The sequence below is a fragment of the Strongylocentrotus purpuratus genome, unplaced genomic scaffold (assembly GCF_000002235.5).
Source record: "Strongylocentrotus purpuratus isolate Spur 01 unplaced genomic scaffold, Spur_5.0 spur5_scaffold_20, whole genome shotgun sequence".
Taxonomy (NCBI): domain Eukaryota; kingdom Metazoa; phylum Echinodermata; class Echinoidea; order Camarodonta; family Strongylocentrotidae; genus Strongylocentrotus; species Strongylocentrotus purpuratus.
In genome coordinates, this window is record NW_022145606.1 from 48783799 (window position 1) to 48802810 (window position 19012).

Here is a 19012-nt window from a genome sequence, read left to right on the forward strand (position 1 = left end):
TGCTTAGCCTTGTTCTCTACTCTTCTACATCTCTTCTCTCCTCTGCCTTTCGCTTCTTCTATTTCTCATTAATACTGAAAAATTGACATGGTCTATATATATCTTTTTTTTACAATTTGGAAATATTTTGTTAACCCATTGGCTAAGTCAAAGGAATGAAATATCATGGAATGTTCTCAATAAACCTATTAGTCAATCATTCAGTTGTACAAAAGTGCATACATCAGAGATGAAAATAGGCAGTTAGAAAAATAGGAAAAGGGAATTCATAAAAAAGGAAAAGGTCATTTGTCAAAGTAAAAGGCACCTTGCAAATTTGATGAGGGGACATAAAAAAGGGGAAGGGACACTTATTGAGGAAAAAACAGCGGCACAATAAAAATGAAAACTTTTCTATCGTAAAAGCAAGCGCTTCTGGTGTACTTGAAGAAGAAAAGAAACAGGGGGGCATTGTGCCCCCTCCCCATGAGCGCCGACTCTGATGCAGATAAAGAACGCCCCAAAAAGAGAGAAAGAGACAACCGGAGAGCAACATGGGGGGGGGGGCAGAATTAAAAAGCATACAACATTAAACAGAGACATAATCAATGGTACAATTAAGAAATGGCTTAAGAGTGGTAGCACAACTGAAAATAACAATTTAATGGAAATAATATGAAAAGTTAAATGAACCGAAACACAGCAAGGTCAAGTGAATGGGCTCCAGTTATAACGTGAGTAGCACCCCGCCCCCCCCCAAAAAAAAGAGCCAACAATGAAGTGATTGAACAAATAAACTTCTCAATTTCATGCAAGGAATAAAGATAATAAATCATACTTATAATCGTACCATCGAAACAACACCCAAAACAAAGATATATTTGATTAAATATCTGATAGAATGTTGAAGTGCAAATCCAGACAGAGGAAACAAAGTGAATTACGTGTAAAAAAACGTAATAGGAACACATGGGAGAGAGAACATATAAATTATTTCATTTAGCAACGTTTTGATATTCTTCTGAGCATTTGGAGTCTAGGAAATGGGATAACAATCATCAACAACACTAAATACAGAGACCCGGGACAGAGACAAAAGAGTCCCCGTCTGACGAAGACCAGCCGCGATTTGAGCTATGTCTCTCTCTCTGCATCATCGATAGTGATATCAATATCTCCCAAGCCAGGAAACTCAAAATATAAAACAGTTTAAAAAACTTACGAAGCAGAAGGGGATGATTTTACAAGAAAAAAAAATAACACTAAGGAAACGTTAACAAAGAAAATGGGCCAAAAATGGAAAGAAAATTTAGAAATTGAATATTAAAAACGATAATACAGAACAATATTTGCATAATAGCGGTCATTATACAGATGAAAATAAGAAATAGTGAAAGTGTACAGAGCACACAACGTGGAACGATACTTACATGATGAATATGCACAGAGAGGTCGCCAGATGATGATGCTTGAAGACCTTTGAGATGAGATTCCACTCTGCCGCCCTCTCTAGTTCCACAACACTGTAACCTATGTTCAGAAAACAGAGTGATGGGGTAAGGTGTTAGACTAACGAAAAAGAATTAGAGAAAGAGAGAGAGCGATAAGGGAGGGGGGGGGGTCATATATATATATATATATATATATATATATCAACAGAGAGGAATACTACCGTTTCTCAGACCGTCTGCTACGGACGTGCCTCCTCCGAGCTCCGGTGTTCGATCGAATTGAATTGAATCTTCAATTGACACTAAATGTACTCAATTTTCTTTTTGGATTGCCAACCCCAGTCTCTCTGGAATATACATGTTGTAAATTCATCATACTACTCTTCGGAATTTAATTTGTGGAAAATATCAAAATTGTTTCTCTGATTGTCGGAAACCACGTTCAATTTTGTATTTGGCGCGAAATATATCACGTGAACAAGCGATTGGTCTCAGTGAAAGGAAACCAATTATCTCTTTCCGACCCAACTCCGTATAGTATTTGAATTGTTTTTGTGTATTGGGATTGCCAGCAAGAGGTACGCAATATTTTCGGGCATTTTTCTGCACTGCACTGTATGCTACATTAACCAACAGAATTAACTTGGGAGCAACACCCATTCCCAAAGTCCGCCTGATATGGCGGGGGGGGGGGGGGGGGGGGGTAAGAGGACACATTTTTTTTTTTTTTGGTCCCCCAAAAATCGAACGACTCGGCAGGTCGCTGAATAAGCGGGGTAGGGGGGGGGGGGGGGGGGTAAGAGGACCCCTTTTTTGTGTGTTGGGTCCCCTAAAAATCGCAACGACTCAGTCAGGTGTGAAGAAGACCACCCTTTCGACCAATGTCCCAGAAAATCCAATCCCTTCTGTGTTAACTGCAAAGGAAACCACTCAGCAGCATTCAAAGGATGCATCGAAGCCAAAAACGCAAGAATTGTCCAAGAAATCCGCTTGGAAAAGAAAATAAGTTATGCCGAAGCCACGAAACATTTCAAAGAGGCAACAAAAGTAGAGGAAAAAACTAACTCTAAGGAATCGAGCACAAACGGCAATTATAAAGTACCCACAAGCAAAGAAAAGAAAGAAACAAAGAGTAAACAAATTCCCACACAAAGCAGACCAAATACAGAATCTACACAATACATTGAAATAGAAACCAATCAAAGCGAAAGTTTGATTACCCCTTCCGTATGTGTAAAACAGTGGAGAATGCAACATTCCAACAGTGGTGGTAAACCCAACATCATTACCACAGCCAAGAACACTGATCTCCCAGAGAGAAGTCACATCTCCCTGGATCTCCTAATGTTTTTTTTCCGTGTCATAGAAATAATGCAACAAGACATCCCACGAACACAACAGATGAACAAATTTCTCGCAGAAGCCCAGACATGTCTCAATATATTACCTGAAGAGCTAGAAATAATGAAACACCATGGAGAACATAATTAAAATTCTCCTTTTCATGGCGGCACTTTCCATACTACTATGGAATGCCCAAGGTCTCCAAGGGGGGCACGGGGACGAACTAGTTCAATTGCTACTGTCACGCAGGAATAACCCTTACCATATATTGTGCATTCAAGAAACGTGGTTGACAGAAAATAATATATTAATACCAAATTATACATGTATACCACGCAACAGAAAAACCGGAGTGAGAGGCGGATGCGCCATTTACGTACACAACTCTGTATATTTCAAAAATATAACACTCCATAATACCTTTGAATTGCAAACTATTCAACTGCACCTCAAAAATTCCTGCATGACAGTAGTAAATTATTACAATCCATGTCAGCGATTAGACATAGATACCCTTAAGGCCATCATTCCAGAATATGCTATCCCAAAGTACCTGCTAATCCTAGGAGACTTTAACAGCCATAACTCATTATGGGGCAGTAACACTACCGATGTAAATGGCCGCATCATAGAAGAATAAATATTATCATACTAAACGATGGATCAGGTACGAGAATGGATCACCATACGGAAAAATTATCCTGTCTAGACCTAAGCTTAGCAACACCCTCCATAGCTTATAGATGTCAGTGGAATGTAAAGCAAGATCAGTTAGAAAGTGATCACTTCCCTATAGAAATACAAATCAATCTACATCCTGTAGAAGAAATACATGAAAGAGAATATACAAAACGAAACGAACCATATCTTAGTTACAAAAAAGCAGACTGGAAAGCATTTGAACAATTATGCGACATAGAACTGTCCAATATAACTCCAAATGAAAACACATAAGAATACTACAACGAATTCATACACGTCACAAAGAAAATTATGAAGGAAACCATACCAACAGTAACTAAAAACCATAAACCACACAATCCATGGTGGAATGAAGACTGCCAAAAGAGAATTAAAGAACGAAACAAAGCCAAAAATAAAGCCCTCAAATACATGACGAAAGATTATCTCTACGAATACCTAAATAAGAAAGCCCTTACACAGAAAACAATAAGAGAAGCAAAAAGACAACATTGGAACAAATACTGCTCCAGGCTTAATAGATTCACTCCGACTTCAGAAATTTGGAAAATGATAAAAAGATACAACAATATCATACCAAAAAAAAAGAATGCTTACCAACACTAAAAGAAAATAATATAGAATATATTACCGATCAGGAAAAGGTCAATAAGATAGCTGAAGATTATACTTACGTAACTAAACACAAAGTTGACCTTAGCTCCCAACTGTACACTCACGTAGCAAATAATATAGAGAAAATTTTCCCTCAGTCCTAAACGACAATTTCACACTATCAGAATTAGAAGCAGCAATCGAACGTCAAAATTCCTCCTCTTACCCCCGGACACGATAATATTAAATATTTAATATACCAAAAACTCACGAAATCAGCAAAACAGACCATGCTAAATTTGATAAATCAAATTTGGAGCTCGGGGCAAATACCAAGGCAATGTAAACACTCAATTATTGTCCCAATCAAAACACCTAACAAAGAACCACATAAAGTATCATCGTATAGACCAATTGCACTCACAGTTTGTTTCATCAAACTATCTGATGGAATGTCCAAAATATACAATAGAAAGAGCAATGCTGATAATGGAAAGTGATATAACGAGCCCAAACGAAATAATGAAACTCCTAAAATCAACAAAAAGTGTGACACAGAGAGCATTGATCCGCTTCGTTCGTAGAACGAGGCGTTTTGAGTGTCCCTACTAGAATTTTTTATTTTTTTTGCACATATCGCATGACAACCAAATGCTCAAAGATGTTGATACCTACTTTGATAGAAAAATAAGGTTTTACAAAATAGAAAAATACTAGAAGAGAAAAGGAAAGAAAGAGTAAAGACGGATTGAGGAAGGTAAACCCCAAACAATTAAGATACTCTGAAGATATACCCCAGAATCCTCTCACCGGCACCAGAGTTGCCTAGGCCAATGATGGCCGAGAAGATTGCGCAATGTACCTCGCCGTTCTGGCAGGAAGGAAGGTGCCAATTGCGGTGAGGGGTTTTCATGGACCAGTAGATCTGAGATTATATTATCCAAAAAAAAGAGAAGAGTACGAATTTACAAATAGTATTACAAAAAAGGAGAAAGGCGTAAATATTCTAAAAAAGAATGAAACGCCGATAATACCAAACAACAACAACATAGAGTAGAGATCGAGACACACAAAGAACAGAGAAATTAAGAAAGAGAAACAGACAGAGAATGCGTAAAATATGATACTCTTAGGGTGGTATTCTCGAAAGCGGCCTAAGTTAAACCTGGCCTAACGTAGTCCGCGGTTTAGTTAGGCCAGGCTTAACTTAGGCCGCTGACCTAATCAGTTAAATTTTGGCCATTACAAGCAGTGGGTTATTGATGTAGACGATTCCTCATGTACCCTTTACAGTTCATGTTATGTATGTTATTACCAAAGATGAAAAAAGCCGGTCAGTCACTCAATAGTGCATGTCTGACAGTGAAGTCTAGCAAGTAAACGGGTTTCCGTGCATAATTTGAATATTAGGACACTGCTACGTTTAAATCTCACAAATAGGACATATATGACATATTCATAATTCCTGCAAAGTTCTACAGAATTTGATGTTGGCTGCAAAAGGGACATGGGAAGTGATCCATATACATTATAAGATCAATTTCATCTCCTTTTTTTTTTTTTTTTTTTCTTTTTTTATCCCAGAGACTGTTTATTTCGGTAAATAAATAAAGAAACCGAACGAGTATTTCAGCTTTCCTGCATTAATTTTTTTATTTGAAAGGAATTATATTATATTCTATAATTTTGTTCGTGTTTATATTCTGGTGTATAAAAAAAAAACATTAAGAAAAAGAATCCATGATATGATATGTGATATGTATTTAAACGTAGTTCAATTTCCTCTCAGTGTATTAATAGAGGGTTTCTCAATGAAACAGTTTTTTTTACTGAGAAAGTAACCCTCTTGAAATAAAACGAATTAAAACAAAAATCATCCCATTATTAATTCGATATGTTCAAGCACTGATTTGCTTGTAAGGCGTAAATGCCGTAAATGAAGGCTAACAACTTTTTAATGTATCAGAGAATCGAGAATTTTGTACAAAATTAAAGGCTAATTTTGGGCCATTAATTATCTATTTGTTTATAAATTTGTGCCCTTACTCCATTCACATACTCTCTCTCTCTCTCTCTCATTAACACACAACCACACTGCTATCACAACTCTTTGCTTTCTGTCCCTTTCAAAGTGATTGTTTTGTTCTTTTACATCCCCCCCCCCCATAACAAAACAGTTATAATAATAATAATAATAATACATAAATAAAGTAAAAAATCCAAATATTTACCACTGGCTTCTAACAAAATTATTGCTAGGTTATCTGATCAAACAAACACACCATCATTGAATCATATATCATTGCCCTTTATCATCATTTCATAATTACTAGTTATGTGTTATCGCATAATCTCATCCATTCATTTTTTTCGTATTACATGACAAACGATAAATTACTCAAATACAAAATAACATTTACATACATTTTTCAAGCTTTAAAGTCTTATAGCTATTCTTATGCTTTAATGCATGAAAATCTACATTTTATAAATGATGAGCAATAGCAATTAATTTCAAGGGATACAATAAAAACATTTCCAATGACACAAATGAAAGTACTGCTCTTTAAGTGACAACCGGTTGTTAAAACTATTGCAGCTAATATCTGCCACTGTCTAGTCGAGGTACATGTACGGTACATTAGTGGAGATTAAAAGAGTAAGATTTGTCGTAACGATTGCTATAACTAATATGGTTGTTAATATAAGGGTAATACACATTGCCATGTAAGGTCATGCAGTTGATGAAAATGGGTTTTTCTTGATACAACAGTTTGTCTATACAAAGTTAATCATCATTTTTTTTCTATCAGCTTTGAGAATTTTTTAAGGACAACATGAATCCGAGTTGATATATTATTTCCTACCGGACAAATCTGTTTTCACTGCAATTACAATGTTCGGTTATTTATTTTGTATTTGTTCTTGTGCAATTGCTAAGAATATCCAATTCAGGTATCAACAGGTAATTATCGACACAAATTCTTGCCAACAGAAACTCTACTAAGAGTTCCAAATAGGCCCTCAAATTGGCCCACTGCTGCCCCCTATGAATTGCTACTTTAAAATTTCCAATTTGATATTTTAAGATTCATCGCCATTAACGGATTTATCTAGGTAATGTAAGTTTAGAAACAACAGCCTCCATGAAAGAATCATAGCTTTTTAGATCAGCAACAACACTAAGCGAGATATTTCTCGAAAGTGCAGGCTTAAATTGCAGAGCTATTAAACTTAATATGGATTATTACTTCAGTTTTATCTTTCAACTGTAAATAGTTGTTTTCTTCTTTCTTTTCCAAGATTCTACGATTCTATTTAAAAGAATAGAATTGTTGGAAGTATCATTAATTTGTTTACTTCCTTTAAAACATTACTTGATGAAATATTGTCAAACCAATAATTCCATACTCGATGGCAAATTGTAGTACACAGACTGGAGCACTTTTAATATATTCAGATGAATTTATTTGAAAATCTGTTTCACCGGAAGTCGTAATTAATGAGAAAGCGACTATTCCACGATTGTGGTCCCTCTTGCTTAGAGCTGGAAAAGGGAGCTTGAATATGTAGGCTGCCTGATGTTCCATATGAAGCATAATGTTGCAGGGGATTCAAGCTCTGCAGTCTAGAATTTGAAATTGAAAGTTATGTAATACAAATATTAATAAATACTAGTGTAATTTTTCAATCTATAGACTATACAAATTTTGTATTTCTAGTCATGTCAATTTCTTTTATTGGAAAATACATCAAGAAGAAGGATAATGAACATATTTTTTTAAATATTGATACGAAAGCAGTTTTAGTTAGAAAAGATAATAAATAATTTATTTAAGGCTTTGGAAACAAAAAAGAATCTTTTCATAATCATTTTTTGTATGTTTTATACAATAGTTTGGGTAAAATCGTAATTAGACCTCTAACAAGGACTATGATAACTGTACTTGCTTAAAATTGTTTTTCTTGATTGCTCTAGGGGCAATGATGACAGGCACAAAACATACTGATAAGATCAATTATTTTAACTGATACCGCTTACCTTTTCAACTTGAAGAGATGGAAAACACCTTAGGTATGAAAGTCCAGATGCCATGAGTTTGCAGTTCATGTAGATACCACAGATCTTTACTTTGCAACCTAAGATTTAAAACAGAGATATACATATACCATAAAGAGAGCAAATATATTTCACAGAAAAAATAGTTGTCACTTTAATGTGTTCAACTGAACAAAAGTACATTTTCATCACTGATCAATTGTAATTTAAATGTATTTGGGTCAAACCACTATGTCACGTAACTAACCACATTTAAAGTTTTTGAAAATGTGATATTTGGTACGTGGAACTTTTTTTTAAATAATACACATTTTTTATTCATCTTGATTTTGATTTTGATCCCAAACATTTCTTTAAAATATTGAACTTGAATGTGCTAATCTTAAACTTTAGCTTTCATTTGTAATCTGACTCTACAGCAGTCTAATCTTAATCTTAGATAATCTGATCTTGAAACAAACCCTATTGTACAGAGAATTGATAGAAATACCCTCTGGTGAATAGAAGAGAAAGAACTACCTAAACTGGTATATAACAAACAGATTGAAATTTACATCATGCATAGAGTTTGTTCAACCACATCTTTATACTTTAATTGCTGCCCTATGCTATACACTATTGATCAGAATCTGGCTGATCTAGTAATTTATCTATGTTTCTTTTTACCTGTCATGGTTGGCTTCTTCTTAAATTAAGAACACATAATTTTCAGTTTGTTATTGTAAAATCCAATATCCGGTATCTTAACCCTTTATCATAAATGAATATCAAGACTATAAACTCAACAACAAGTTAGTAATTCATATCTATGCAGGTCTAGAAGAAGAAAAAAAAAAACCCTCACCGTTTTAATGTCGGTGTTCAAACTTTGCTAAGAAAATCACATCAAAAGGCCACTTAGCACAGTAGAATCTGCAGTACCTTGAACTGGATTACATTATGCAGATCCAAACCCTTTCCTCGGGCCAAGGTAGGATGAGAAGTTAGTCCAAGACGTTGAAGACACGGTGAGAGAGAAGTTTTAGACTAGAGGTCTATTTCTTGGATATGACTCAAATGTCCAGGTCCACTCCATCTCTGACTCTGAAAGAAAAAAAAAACAGGAGAGCTTGATACATGAGCCTAATACTAGACCTACATAACATTCTACATCTAGTCTAAAATCTAACTTTTTACTGTTAGACGTAGACTAGATCTAACTCCTGTTAATTTAGATGTCACAAAAATACAAGTAGTCAACTACATCTATGACTCAGGGACTAACTCTAACTCCTAACTTATCTAAGTTAGTCCTGCACAAAGGGTGCAGTGTGAAGACTAGGTCTACATCTATCCTAGATCTGGTATCATGTAGACTAAATGATACATCAAGATCTTAATCAAGATCTAACCTGGTCTTCGGTCTGATACCGTAGAGTCGTATTTTCTAGCATAAAATGTTGAAGTTAAAGCAATGATCTCGTTAATTGTTATTATTAACACAAAACAATGGCGACCGCACTGCCTACCGGCAACAAAACAAAGTAGTATAGCCTGGATCTAGGCCTAGATTTGGAATCTAAGCCTAGACTAAATCTAAATTTTAAGCACTAGACTTATCGACGAAACCATACAACACGATGATTCCTAAAGCCGTGGTAGACCTATTTTGTTATCAAATGAAAGAATAAACTATATTTCTTACATGTCCTAACCAAATATTCAACATCGTTAGACAAGTAGAACTAGGCTACAGTTAAACATGCATGAATGTAGGCTATATGAATTGGACGGAAATGCACGAACCGGTGCAATTCGAAGAGTTAACTTAAGTTTCGCTCAGTTGGAGAATGCTTTCAGTTGATATTTATTCCAAATAACGTTCGGTTACAAATGAGAGGAATACTTTCCTTCTACCAAAATAACAATTTTTGTATCAACAGAACGGAATTTACCTACTTTTCGAGGACCTTTCTTGCAGTAGTGTAGCGACGCAATGTTGTGGTTGATTGACCCAACACCGACTAGCCTTGATTACAGAGCCCTTTTACATTTAACCTAATATTTATTAAAATCAATTCTAGTTTAAATTTGAGTCAAAAAAAAAAGCTCACGAGCATTAGTTTTAAGCCAAAAGTAATTCAGCCTTAAAAGTTGATTTTTTAAATCGAAATTGATTGTAGTTGATGAAAAACCCTCCAGGGGGGAGAAAAGGGGAAAATGAGTCATTTCCCCTATCTTGGCATTGCTTAAGCTTCAAAATTCACAAATTCTGAGTCGAAGAGTAAGAGCTGACGTTGGCAGGGGGGGGGGGCATACCTGCCACCTCATGGAACTTGATGTTCTTTAGACGATGCATCAAAAAAAAGATGTAGAATAATTTTAAAAAGGACAGTTTGCCTTTAACGGTTCATTGCAGCTAGAGCACAAAACCTTTTAATTCGCTGCCGGTATTCGGTGATTCACCATTCTGCCTAAAAAATCAAACACGTACTTGCAACCGAAATATTGATACTGATGATAATTAATCAGATAGTGACAATGATAACATGATGATGATATTAATAGTAGTAAACGCAATAATAATAAATGATGATAATGATAATAGTAGTGGCAAAATAACAATAATAATAGACCTAATAATATTAATAATAATAATAATAATGACAATTTATGATAATGATAATTAATTTTATCAGGATATGATTTTTTTTAAAGTCAAAATGGACTTACATTATTTTACCTTCCGACGGTTTATAATAATACATGTAACTGTATATCAAAATTTTGGATTTTCAATACAGGTATTCAAATTCAATCTATTCATTGCGATTGTACATTAAAATTCTAAAATAACAATTGAGAGCGATAATCAAACAAAGAAAACCCATCCTAACTTTCAGTCAAACACTTGGAAGTTACACCCATGTTTTAACCTTTGCATCCCTTCAAGCATTCGTATCATTATGCTTTTTCACGGCAGACTAACTAAACAGGATCGTCTAGTAGGATTTTAATCTATTTTATACAAGATTTAAACAAGAACCTACCACAGCTCTGACATCGTCTTGAAATGTCTGCAGCACACGACGAGGTAAACCAAGTCTTCCTCGTCTGTGCCCTTCACTCCATACAGACCTAGCACCTGCAGGTTCTTGGTTTGTTCTCTGATCACAAGACCCAGTCCTCTCATCGTCTCTCTCGATACACTCTTCTTCTCTGATGGGAGTGAGAACGGTGCTGTAATGGTGATGCGTGTGAGCTGCTGTCCTCCGGTCCGACGAAGACCAGCCGTGATCTGGGATATGTCTCCCTCTGCATCATCGATACGGATATCGATCTCTCTCAAGCCAGGAAGCGATGAGAGCAGACCTTCATAGCTTTGTGACGTCACACTCTTAGCTGATAGCTTTGTGACGGATGGAAGCTCAGGAGGAGATGGAGGGAAACTGAGAGAGGAGTCTGAAATGCTGAGATGGTTCAGTGAGATGTAGGATCTGAGACAGGACAATAATCTGGCAGTCATCTCGGTAGATAGCTGGCATTTCTCTACGAGGAGTTGACCATTATCCTGGAATGAGAAAGTAATTTGATATGTTAGACATATAATAAACAACAAATATTTGAAATGGGAAGAATTGAAGGGAAGGCACCGTGCTTTATGAAGTTGACATTATAATTCAGAAGCAAAAACAAAAACGTTTGTATTATTTATATTCTCTTAAAATATTGCTGTACCTGTCAAGAAAAATGTCATTGCCCCCCCCCCCCTCCCCCCCCCCTCTCTCTCTCTCTCTCTCTCTCTCAAGAAACGGGTCGTCTTTTTATAATTTCTCCAATGTTTTCCTAATCCATTCACCCCTTTGAATCCTTATGTTAGATCTCGATCCTTACATACATACTAAACACAGGGGGTAATTTTCAGGAGGGTGGTTGTTCTCGGGCGTACTTTGTCCTACACCCGTACAACAGTTGCTTTAAAACATTTGAATGATGGGAGAAATATGTTCTCGGCATTTAAGTGATTCAATTGTTACGTACGGAAATACATTAGTACCACCATGTGAATTAAGATTTAAGAGGAATTAAGTGGCGGCTCCCACATACTTACCTGGAGACATTGCAAAGTAAATGATTACTATATCAATACATGTGCAGGAATATTATGATCTCTCTCTCTCTCTCACTTTCTCTCTCTCTCTCTCTCTCTCTCTGTCTTTCTCTTTCTTTCTCTGTCTTTCTGTCTCCGCCTATGTCTGTCTCTCTTTCCTTCTCACTTCCATCCTCCTGCAATTATGAGTTTAATATGTACTTATGAAGTCCATAGATATTGTATATACGTTGTTTTTATTGTGCAGGGCGCTCACGGATAGCAGTTTGTAAACTGAAGAGGTAAGCCTGCTTTAAATAAAACGGTACAGATAATATACATATATATGGCCAATAAATCAATCACTTTGTTTTGCATATATGTGAATCTGATCTGCGAATGGCTGATTTTCATTTAGACCGTCAACCTGTCATTGCATGATATGACGGACCGGTGGGTTGGTGAATGGCTCCAAACATACTGGTCATTTACGGTTTGTGTTAATGTTAATTTCGATTTTATTTTCAAGCTTTTGTAAATGTAGGGTCATCGGAAGCATAATCTTATAATCTTGTAGTTAACATGTACATGCAGCACCAACATCCAATATAATATAACAATAAACAGGATGCCACTATATTTTTACAAACACGCTATACACATTATATACATTTAAATACATTGTCTAATGATATGTGATTGTCCAAGGGGGTTATTTTCAGGGTGGGGTAATTGTCCCGTTGGTAATTTGCCAGGGGGAGGGAGGTGGGTGATTGTCCAGGGGGTAATTGTCCTCGAACCCTTGTATTCATGTAGCAATCGATATACTTAGTAGGTAACTTACATGCAAGGCAATCACCCTGAGTGACTTCTCTAACTTGTTAAGATAAGTGATGAGATGTCTTAGTCTACCGTCTGACTTTGTCCCACAGCCAAGAAGCCTGCAACATATTATACATGAATTTTTAAATTGCGTATAAAAAAGAGGAATGGAAAGAAGATGTTAATTGCACCCATTTGTAGATGAGTGCATGTACGGTTGAAGTGTACCGATCACCTGAATATTATTTGTGTGCAGCTAGAATGTATAAAATCAACACGAAAATAAATGACCTGGCATTATTTGGGTTAACGGTATGAAGTATGAAGAAATAGGTGGCAACATAAATAGGCCGCGCACGAGACCGAATTCGGTCTTCGGTTCCATGCGTGCCCTATTCTTCTGCAACCACAAGATATAACTTACACCCCCTTCACATAAACGGATTTTTCTTACGAGTCCTTACGGGTCGCACAAATTCACGGATCTTTCACGGATCCTTGAGATTTGGCCACTATGTAGGTCTACATTACGACCGATTTAAGAGTTGTTACGAGTTATCGTGATGTATAAAGGCAAAGTTCCACGATTTGTCACGAGTTGTCACGGATACTTACGAGCAACTTACGTGTTAGTTATTCTCCTTTCGTTAGTACAAGTCATCTAGTTAATTAGGATTTCTGATAGCATTTGTGTACATGATTGTATGGGGACATTACTGCATTTTCGAACACTTTAGCTGAGCTACCCTATTTTAGTAGAAGTGTCGAGTTTTATATATCCAGTCAACCAACACTGTTTCCACTAGTAGACTACTCCTGCTTTTCGGCATCTACAAGTAACCTCCAGTTCTACTAGTGGTAAGTAACAATCGTTCATTCAAAGATTTGTTTACATATGTACGTCAAAGGCCAAAGGTCACACCTCATTAAATATGCAAAAAGGGATAATTATGTACATGAGAAAAAGCTGCAGTAAATATAGTATTGTATAATGGAGGTAACTTGCTCTGACGTATATAGGCCATTATACCCGGCGAGGGGATGCAACGCTTTGCATTGGTTGTTTAAATTGTTTTTTTAAACAGGCAACAGAGGCGGCACTCCAGCCGGTGTCCCTTTTCTTCGAGTACCTTAAAAGAGCCCATCTTATTTTGTGTAAGTGCCCTTTCTTTTTCACTTTTTATACAGACAATTCCCCAGTTTTCTTTCCAATAAGTGCCCCGTTCCCGTTCACATAAATGCTCTTATCACCTGTGATAAGTATCCCTATTCTAATCTGATAGTTGACCCTTTTGCTTTGACGAAATACCCATTTTCCTTAGTAATAAATGCCACTTTCTAGTGCGATATAAAGTGTCCATGTTATATACTATGGCACAGTGCCATAGCACATCACGAGCGCGAAGCGCGAAGTCCCTTGCGGCCGGGGTCCAGGGCCCGCCCAAGGGCCCTGGAAGCTTTAGGGTTTTAGATGCTCTCTGGTGCTATCTTAGCTTTATTTTTGAAGATATGACCACACTGTATGAGCCATAGTTTAATGATAAAGATCATGAATATTTTGGCTGAATAACTTACTTTTCATATGATATACAATATGAAATGAAAATGCTCCATTATTGTTTCTGATAAATCAATCATATTTGTGATGAATCTACAATTTTGAATTACATGATAATGATACAAGGTAGTCCTGGGCAAAAACGGTTAACTGACGTTTACAGGACCTTGTCAGTGAAGAAAATCGTTTGCGATAAAAAATTAAAAAAATTGGAACACACATAAAAAAAATATGACAAAATTGGATTGGTAAATGGTTTGCAGGTATGTGACAGCTGTCACAGGGGTCTGGGGGTGTTACGCCCCCAGCAGGGTCCAGGTGCAGTGCCTCAGTCTGGAGGGGAGTCTCCCCTGAAGGCAAGCCCCTAGCATTTCAAGATCTCCCATTCAGATTCTAGAGACCTTAGAAGGAAAAATCTTGTCAATTCAATCAGAATGTATTAAACTTTTCTCGCATATTGAAATGTAATGTGACACATGTTTAATATTCATGTACCTGAGCCTGAAACTTTTTGCAATAATTACATAGTGAATGATCATTCCATTTCTGAATCTGAGGACTGGCTAAGAAGATCCTCATCCAGACCTAGGATGTCAAGGGTGGACTTCACCTCCTGGTCTTCAGCTTCATCTTGCCCACTGGCACCTTCTTCACTTTGCCTGGTGACTGTCGTCGGCTTGTCATCATTCTGAGCTGCAGCACTGTGGGTTTCAACTTCTAGTCCATCAGTCTCTGTCGGCTACGATTTTTTTTTTTTTTTTTTTTTTTATGGTGCCGACAGCCGGCTACGATTGCCGTTACAGCCGGAAAAAATAGCCGGTTGCCGGCTATTAACAAGAACCCTGTGGCACGTGTCCCTTTCCATTCTATGAAGTGCCCCTTATCCTCCGTAATGAGTGCCGATTTCTAGGTATGAGAAATACCCATTTTGAGATCTGATAAGTGTTCATTTTACTTTGACAGATGCCCATCTTCCTTTCTAATTCGTTATGTGTTTGCATAACACATAATTTATGCTTGTAACAAAATGTTCATTCATACACTCAAAGACCATGTGATATATACATGTATGTTTTAATAAATGAATGATATAGTAACATAAGTAGCCTGATCAGAACAAAATGTCGCACTCCGTACAGATTTTCTATTTCTATGCGGGGTACAACACACGCAGAGTTGACATGATCGACCGAAGTGAAATGCATATGAATACGAATCCCAACGCACGAGGAAACATGCACTTCTTTCAAAAATATGATCGTTCATATAGACTGACCTTCGACAGTAACAGACATGCGTTTTGGCATCATATTAATAAATTAATTTTTCTTAATGTTGACAATTATATTATTGAGATTATTGAGATATTCTCAGTTATTACTACTAATTTAAGACAAGATTTTCCAGGTGGAAAAAAGTGGTCAATTAAGCTGCAAACAATCTTTAATTGAGGAATTTAGTACATGTATAGGTCATTTAAATACATCATAACAACGAGTAGGGCCTTATGTGATAACAGAAACAAAATAAAACCGTTGAACACTTACATGCAAGACAGCAAGATGATTTGTTTCGGTATATTTATAGCCTATTTGTTCCGGATAATGATACACATATATGTTTTGTACTGAACATAATGGCATTCAGACCCCTTGCTAGCTTTGAGAAATTCACGTCATCTGGTTGGTGAATTTGCTACTTTCCAGCTGACAGACTCTCAATCTATTGTTTGAACCATGAACGAAGTTATTAAATCAATAGTAAACATCCAATAAAACAGGTATATTTAAAATAAATTCACAAAAAAAAAAAAAATAAGCGCCTTTATTTAGAGGCTATGTGTCAATTGCCCTATGTAAACTAAAGCAAAAACACCATCTGAAGTTCAAGATGTTTGATACTGTTAGCATTAAAATGAGGTTATCATCAATGATTATTACAGGTACTATTAATGTTAATTATATCATCTATGTTATCAATACTCATTATTTTTTTTTTTTTTTATTTTTTTTAAATTTATTTATTTATTATTATTATTATTATTATTATTTTTTTTTTTTATTATTATTTTTTTTTTTGGGGGGGGGGGGTACCAACATTATGATTATTATTAGTATAATTAATATTATTCACTGACTAAAGATGTGTACAATAAACTCACATTAGATGATTCATCGTCTCCACATGTTTGCAACACTCAACGAGTTTAACCAAGTCTCCCTCGTCCGTGCCCTTCACTCTGGATAGACGCAGCCACTGTAGGTTCTTGGTTTGTTCTCTGATCAGAAGACCCAATCCTCTCATCGTCTCTCTCGATACACTCCTCTTCTCTGATGGGAGTGATGACGGTGCTGTAAGGTTGATGTGTGTGAGCTGCTGTCCTCCGGTCCGACGAAGACAAGCCGTGATCTGAGGTATGTCTCTCTCTGCATCATCGATAGTGATATCGATATCTCCCAAGCCAGGAAGCGATGAGAGCAGACTTTCATAGCTTTGTGACGTCACACTCTCAGCTGATAGCTTTGTGACGGATGAAAGCTCACGAAGAGATGGAGGGAAACTGAGAGAGGAGTCTGAAATGCTGAGATGGTTCAGTGAGGTGAAGGATCTTAGACAGGACCATAATATGGCAGTCATCTCGGTAGATAGCTGGCATTTCTCTACGAGGAGTTGACCATTATCCTGGAATTAGAAAGTAATTTGATATGTTAGCCATATAATAAACAACAAATATTGAAAATGGGTAGCATTTAAGGAAGGCCCCGTGCTTTATGAAGTTGACATTATAATTCAGAAGCAAAAACAGAAACATTTGTATTATTTATATTCTCTTAAAATATTGCTGTACATGTACCTAGATGCTGCTTGTAGGTGTCGGCTTGCATGGTGATGTAGATATACAGTAGATTTGCGGGTGCACCATTTGAGAGAGAGAGAGAGAGAGAGAGAGAGAGTGTTGAGGAGTCCTGAAAAGGACTCTGACTCAGTAATCTTTCTTGGGGGTGTGGTAGTCCTGAAAAGGACTGTTTGTTATCTTTCTTAACGTATAGTTCTCAGGAGAACTATAGCGCTTGGAGAGGATGAGTGGCTCGACGTTTCGAACAGGTTGACTATCCGTCGTCTCTCTCTCACATGGTGCACCCGCAAATCTACTGTATATTGCTGTACCTGTCAACAAAAATATCACTGAACCCCACCCCCCCCCCCCCTCTCTCTCTCTCTCTGAAGAAACGGGTCGTCTTTTTATAATTTCTTCAATGTTTTCTTAATCCATTCACCCCTTTGAGTCCTTATGCCAGTTCTCGATCCTTACATACTAAACACAGGGGGTAATTTTCAGGAGGGTGGTTGTTCTCGGGCGTACTTTGTCCTACACCCATACAAACAGTTGTTTTAAAACATTTGAGTGATGGGAGTAATCTGTGCTCGGCATTTAAGTGATTCCATTGTTACGTACGGAATTACATTAGTACTACCATGTGAATTAAAATTTAAGAGGAATTAAGTGGCGGCTCCCACATAATTATCTGGAGACATTGCAAAGTAAATGATTACTATATCAATACATGTCCAGGAATATATGATCTCTCTCTCTCTCTATCTCTTTCTGTCTTTCTCTGTCTTTCTCTGTCTGTCTATCTCCGCCTCTGTCTGTCTCTCTCTCCTTCTCAATTCCATCCTCCTTCTCCTCCTCTTCCTTTTCTACCTCTCTCCCATTTTCCCCGTGTATTCTGTAGCGTACATGTACACTTTTCTAGGGGGAACAATGTTTGCTGACTCATGTTTCCTGTAATACCCTGGTACTCCATTGTTCTCCCTCCCCCTCTCCCTCTCTTTCTCTCTCCTCCCCTCTCGCTCTATCTTTACCAGCTTTATTTGCTCTCACTCAATCTATCTCAATTTAACATTCTCCAGTATATTACCTCATTTTGCTTTCAACGGCTGTAATTAGTATTTGGACAGTATTAGATAATGTATCAACTGTATGTTTTGATCATACTATGCTGAAAATTAGTAACACTTTACAAATTTATATTTATTTTATGTCTTTCTTATGTTATTAACCTTTGTTTTCCTTATCTTTGTTTGTTATGCAATTATGAGTTCAATATGTACTTATCAAGTCCATAGATATTGTATATACGTTGTTTTTATTGTGTAGGGCGCTCAGGGATAGCAGTTTGTAAACTGAAGAGGTAAGCCTGCTTAAAATAAAACGGTACAGATAATATACATATATATGGCCAATAAATCAATCTCTTTGTTTTGCATACATGTGAATCTGATCTGCGAATGGCTGATTTTCATTTGGACCGTCAACCTGTCTCTTTAATTGCATGATATGACGACCGGTGGGTTGGTGAATGGCTCCAAACATACCGGTCATTCACGGTTTGTGTTAATGTTAATTTCAATTTTATTTTCAAGCTTTT

General features: G+C 36.7%; 1 protein-coding gene and 1 long non-coding RNA gene across 2 annotated transcripts; both read right to left on the minus strand.

Annotated features, from left to right (window-relative positions):
• Positions 1-608: 608 nt before the first annotated feature.
• LOC115927769 lies at positions 609-17073 on the minus strand. The gene is made up of 5 exons (XM_030994028.1): positions 16741-17073; positions 13044-13140; positions 11160-11680; positions 1410-1509; positions 609-626 (listed from the first exon to the last, which is right to left on the minus strand). Exons 1-5 carry the CDS (start codon positions 16881-16883, stop codon positions 609-611), a joined length of 879 nt encoding a protein of 292 aa, XP_030849888.1. The 5' UTR covers positions 16884-17073.
• LOC105440906 lies at positions 7598-10192 on the minus strand. Its single transcript, XR_971839.2, has 4 exons — positions 10069-10192; positions 8975-9213; positions 8113-8210; positions 7598-7698 (listed from the first exon to the last, which is right to left on the minus strand). It is a non-coding gene; the product is annotated as an uncharacterized LOC105440906 (long non-coding RNA).
• Positions 17074-19012: the final 1939 nt, after the last annotated feature.

What these genes read in the sequence shown, in the direction of transcription:
- LOC115927769 (XM_030994028.1), bottom strand. Translation starts at nt 16,883, where the DNA reads ATGAGAGGATTGGGTCTTCTGATCAGAGAACAAACCAAGAACCTACAG. An exon ending in TCAGGGTGATTGCCTTGCAT is followed by an intron (nt 11,681 to 13,043) that starts GTAAGTTACCTA and finishes TTCTCATTCCAG; the next exon opens with GATAATGGTCAACTCCTCGT. An exon ending in AAGACGATGTCAGAGCTGTG is followed by an intron (nt 1,510 to 11,159) that starts GTAGGTTCTTGT and finishes TTCTGAACATAG; the next exon opens with GTTACAGTGTTGTGGAACTA.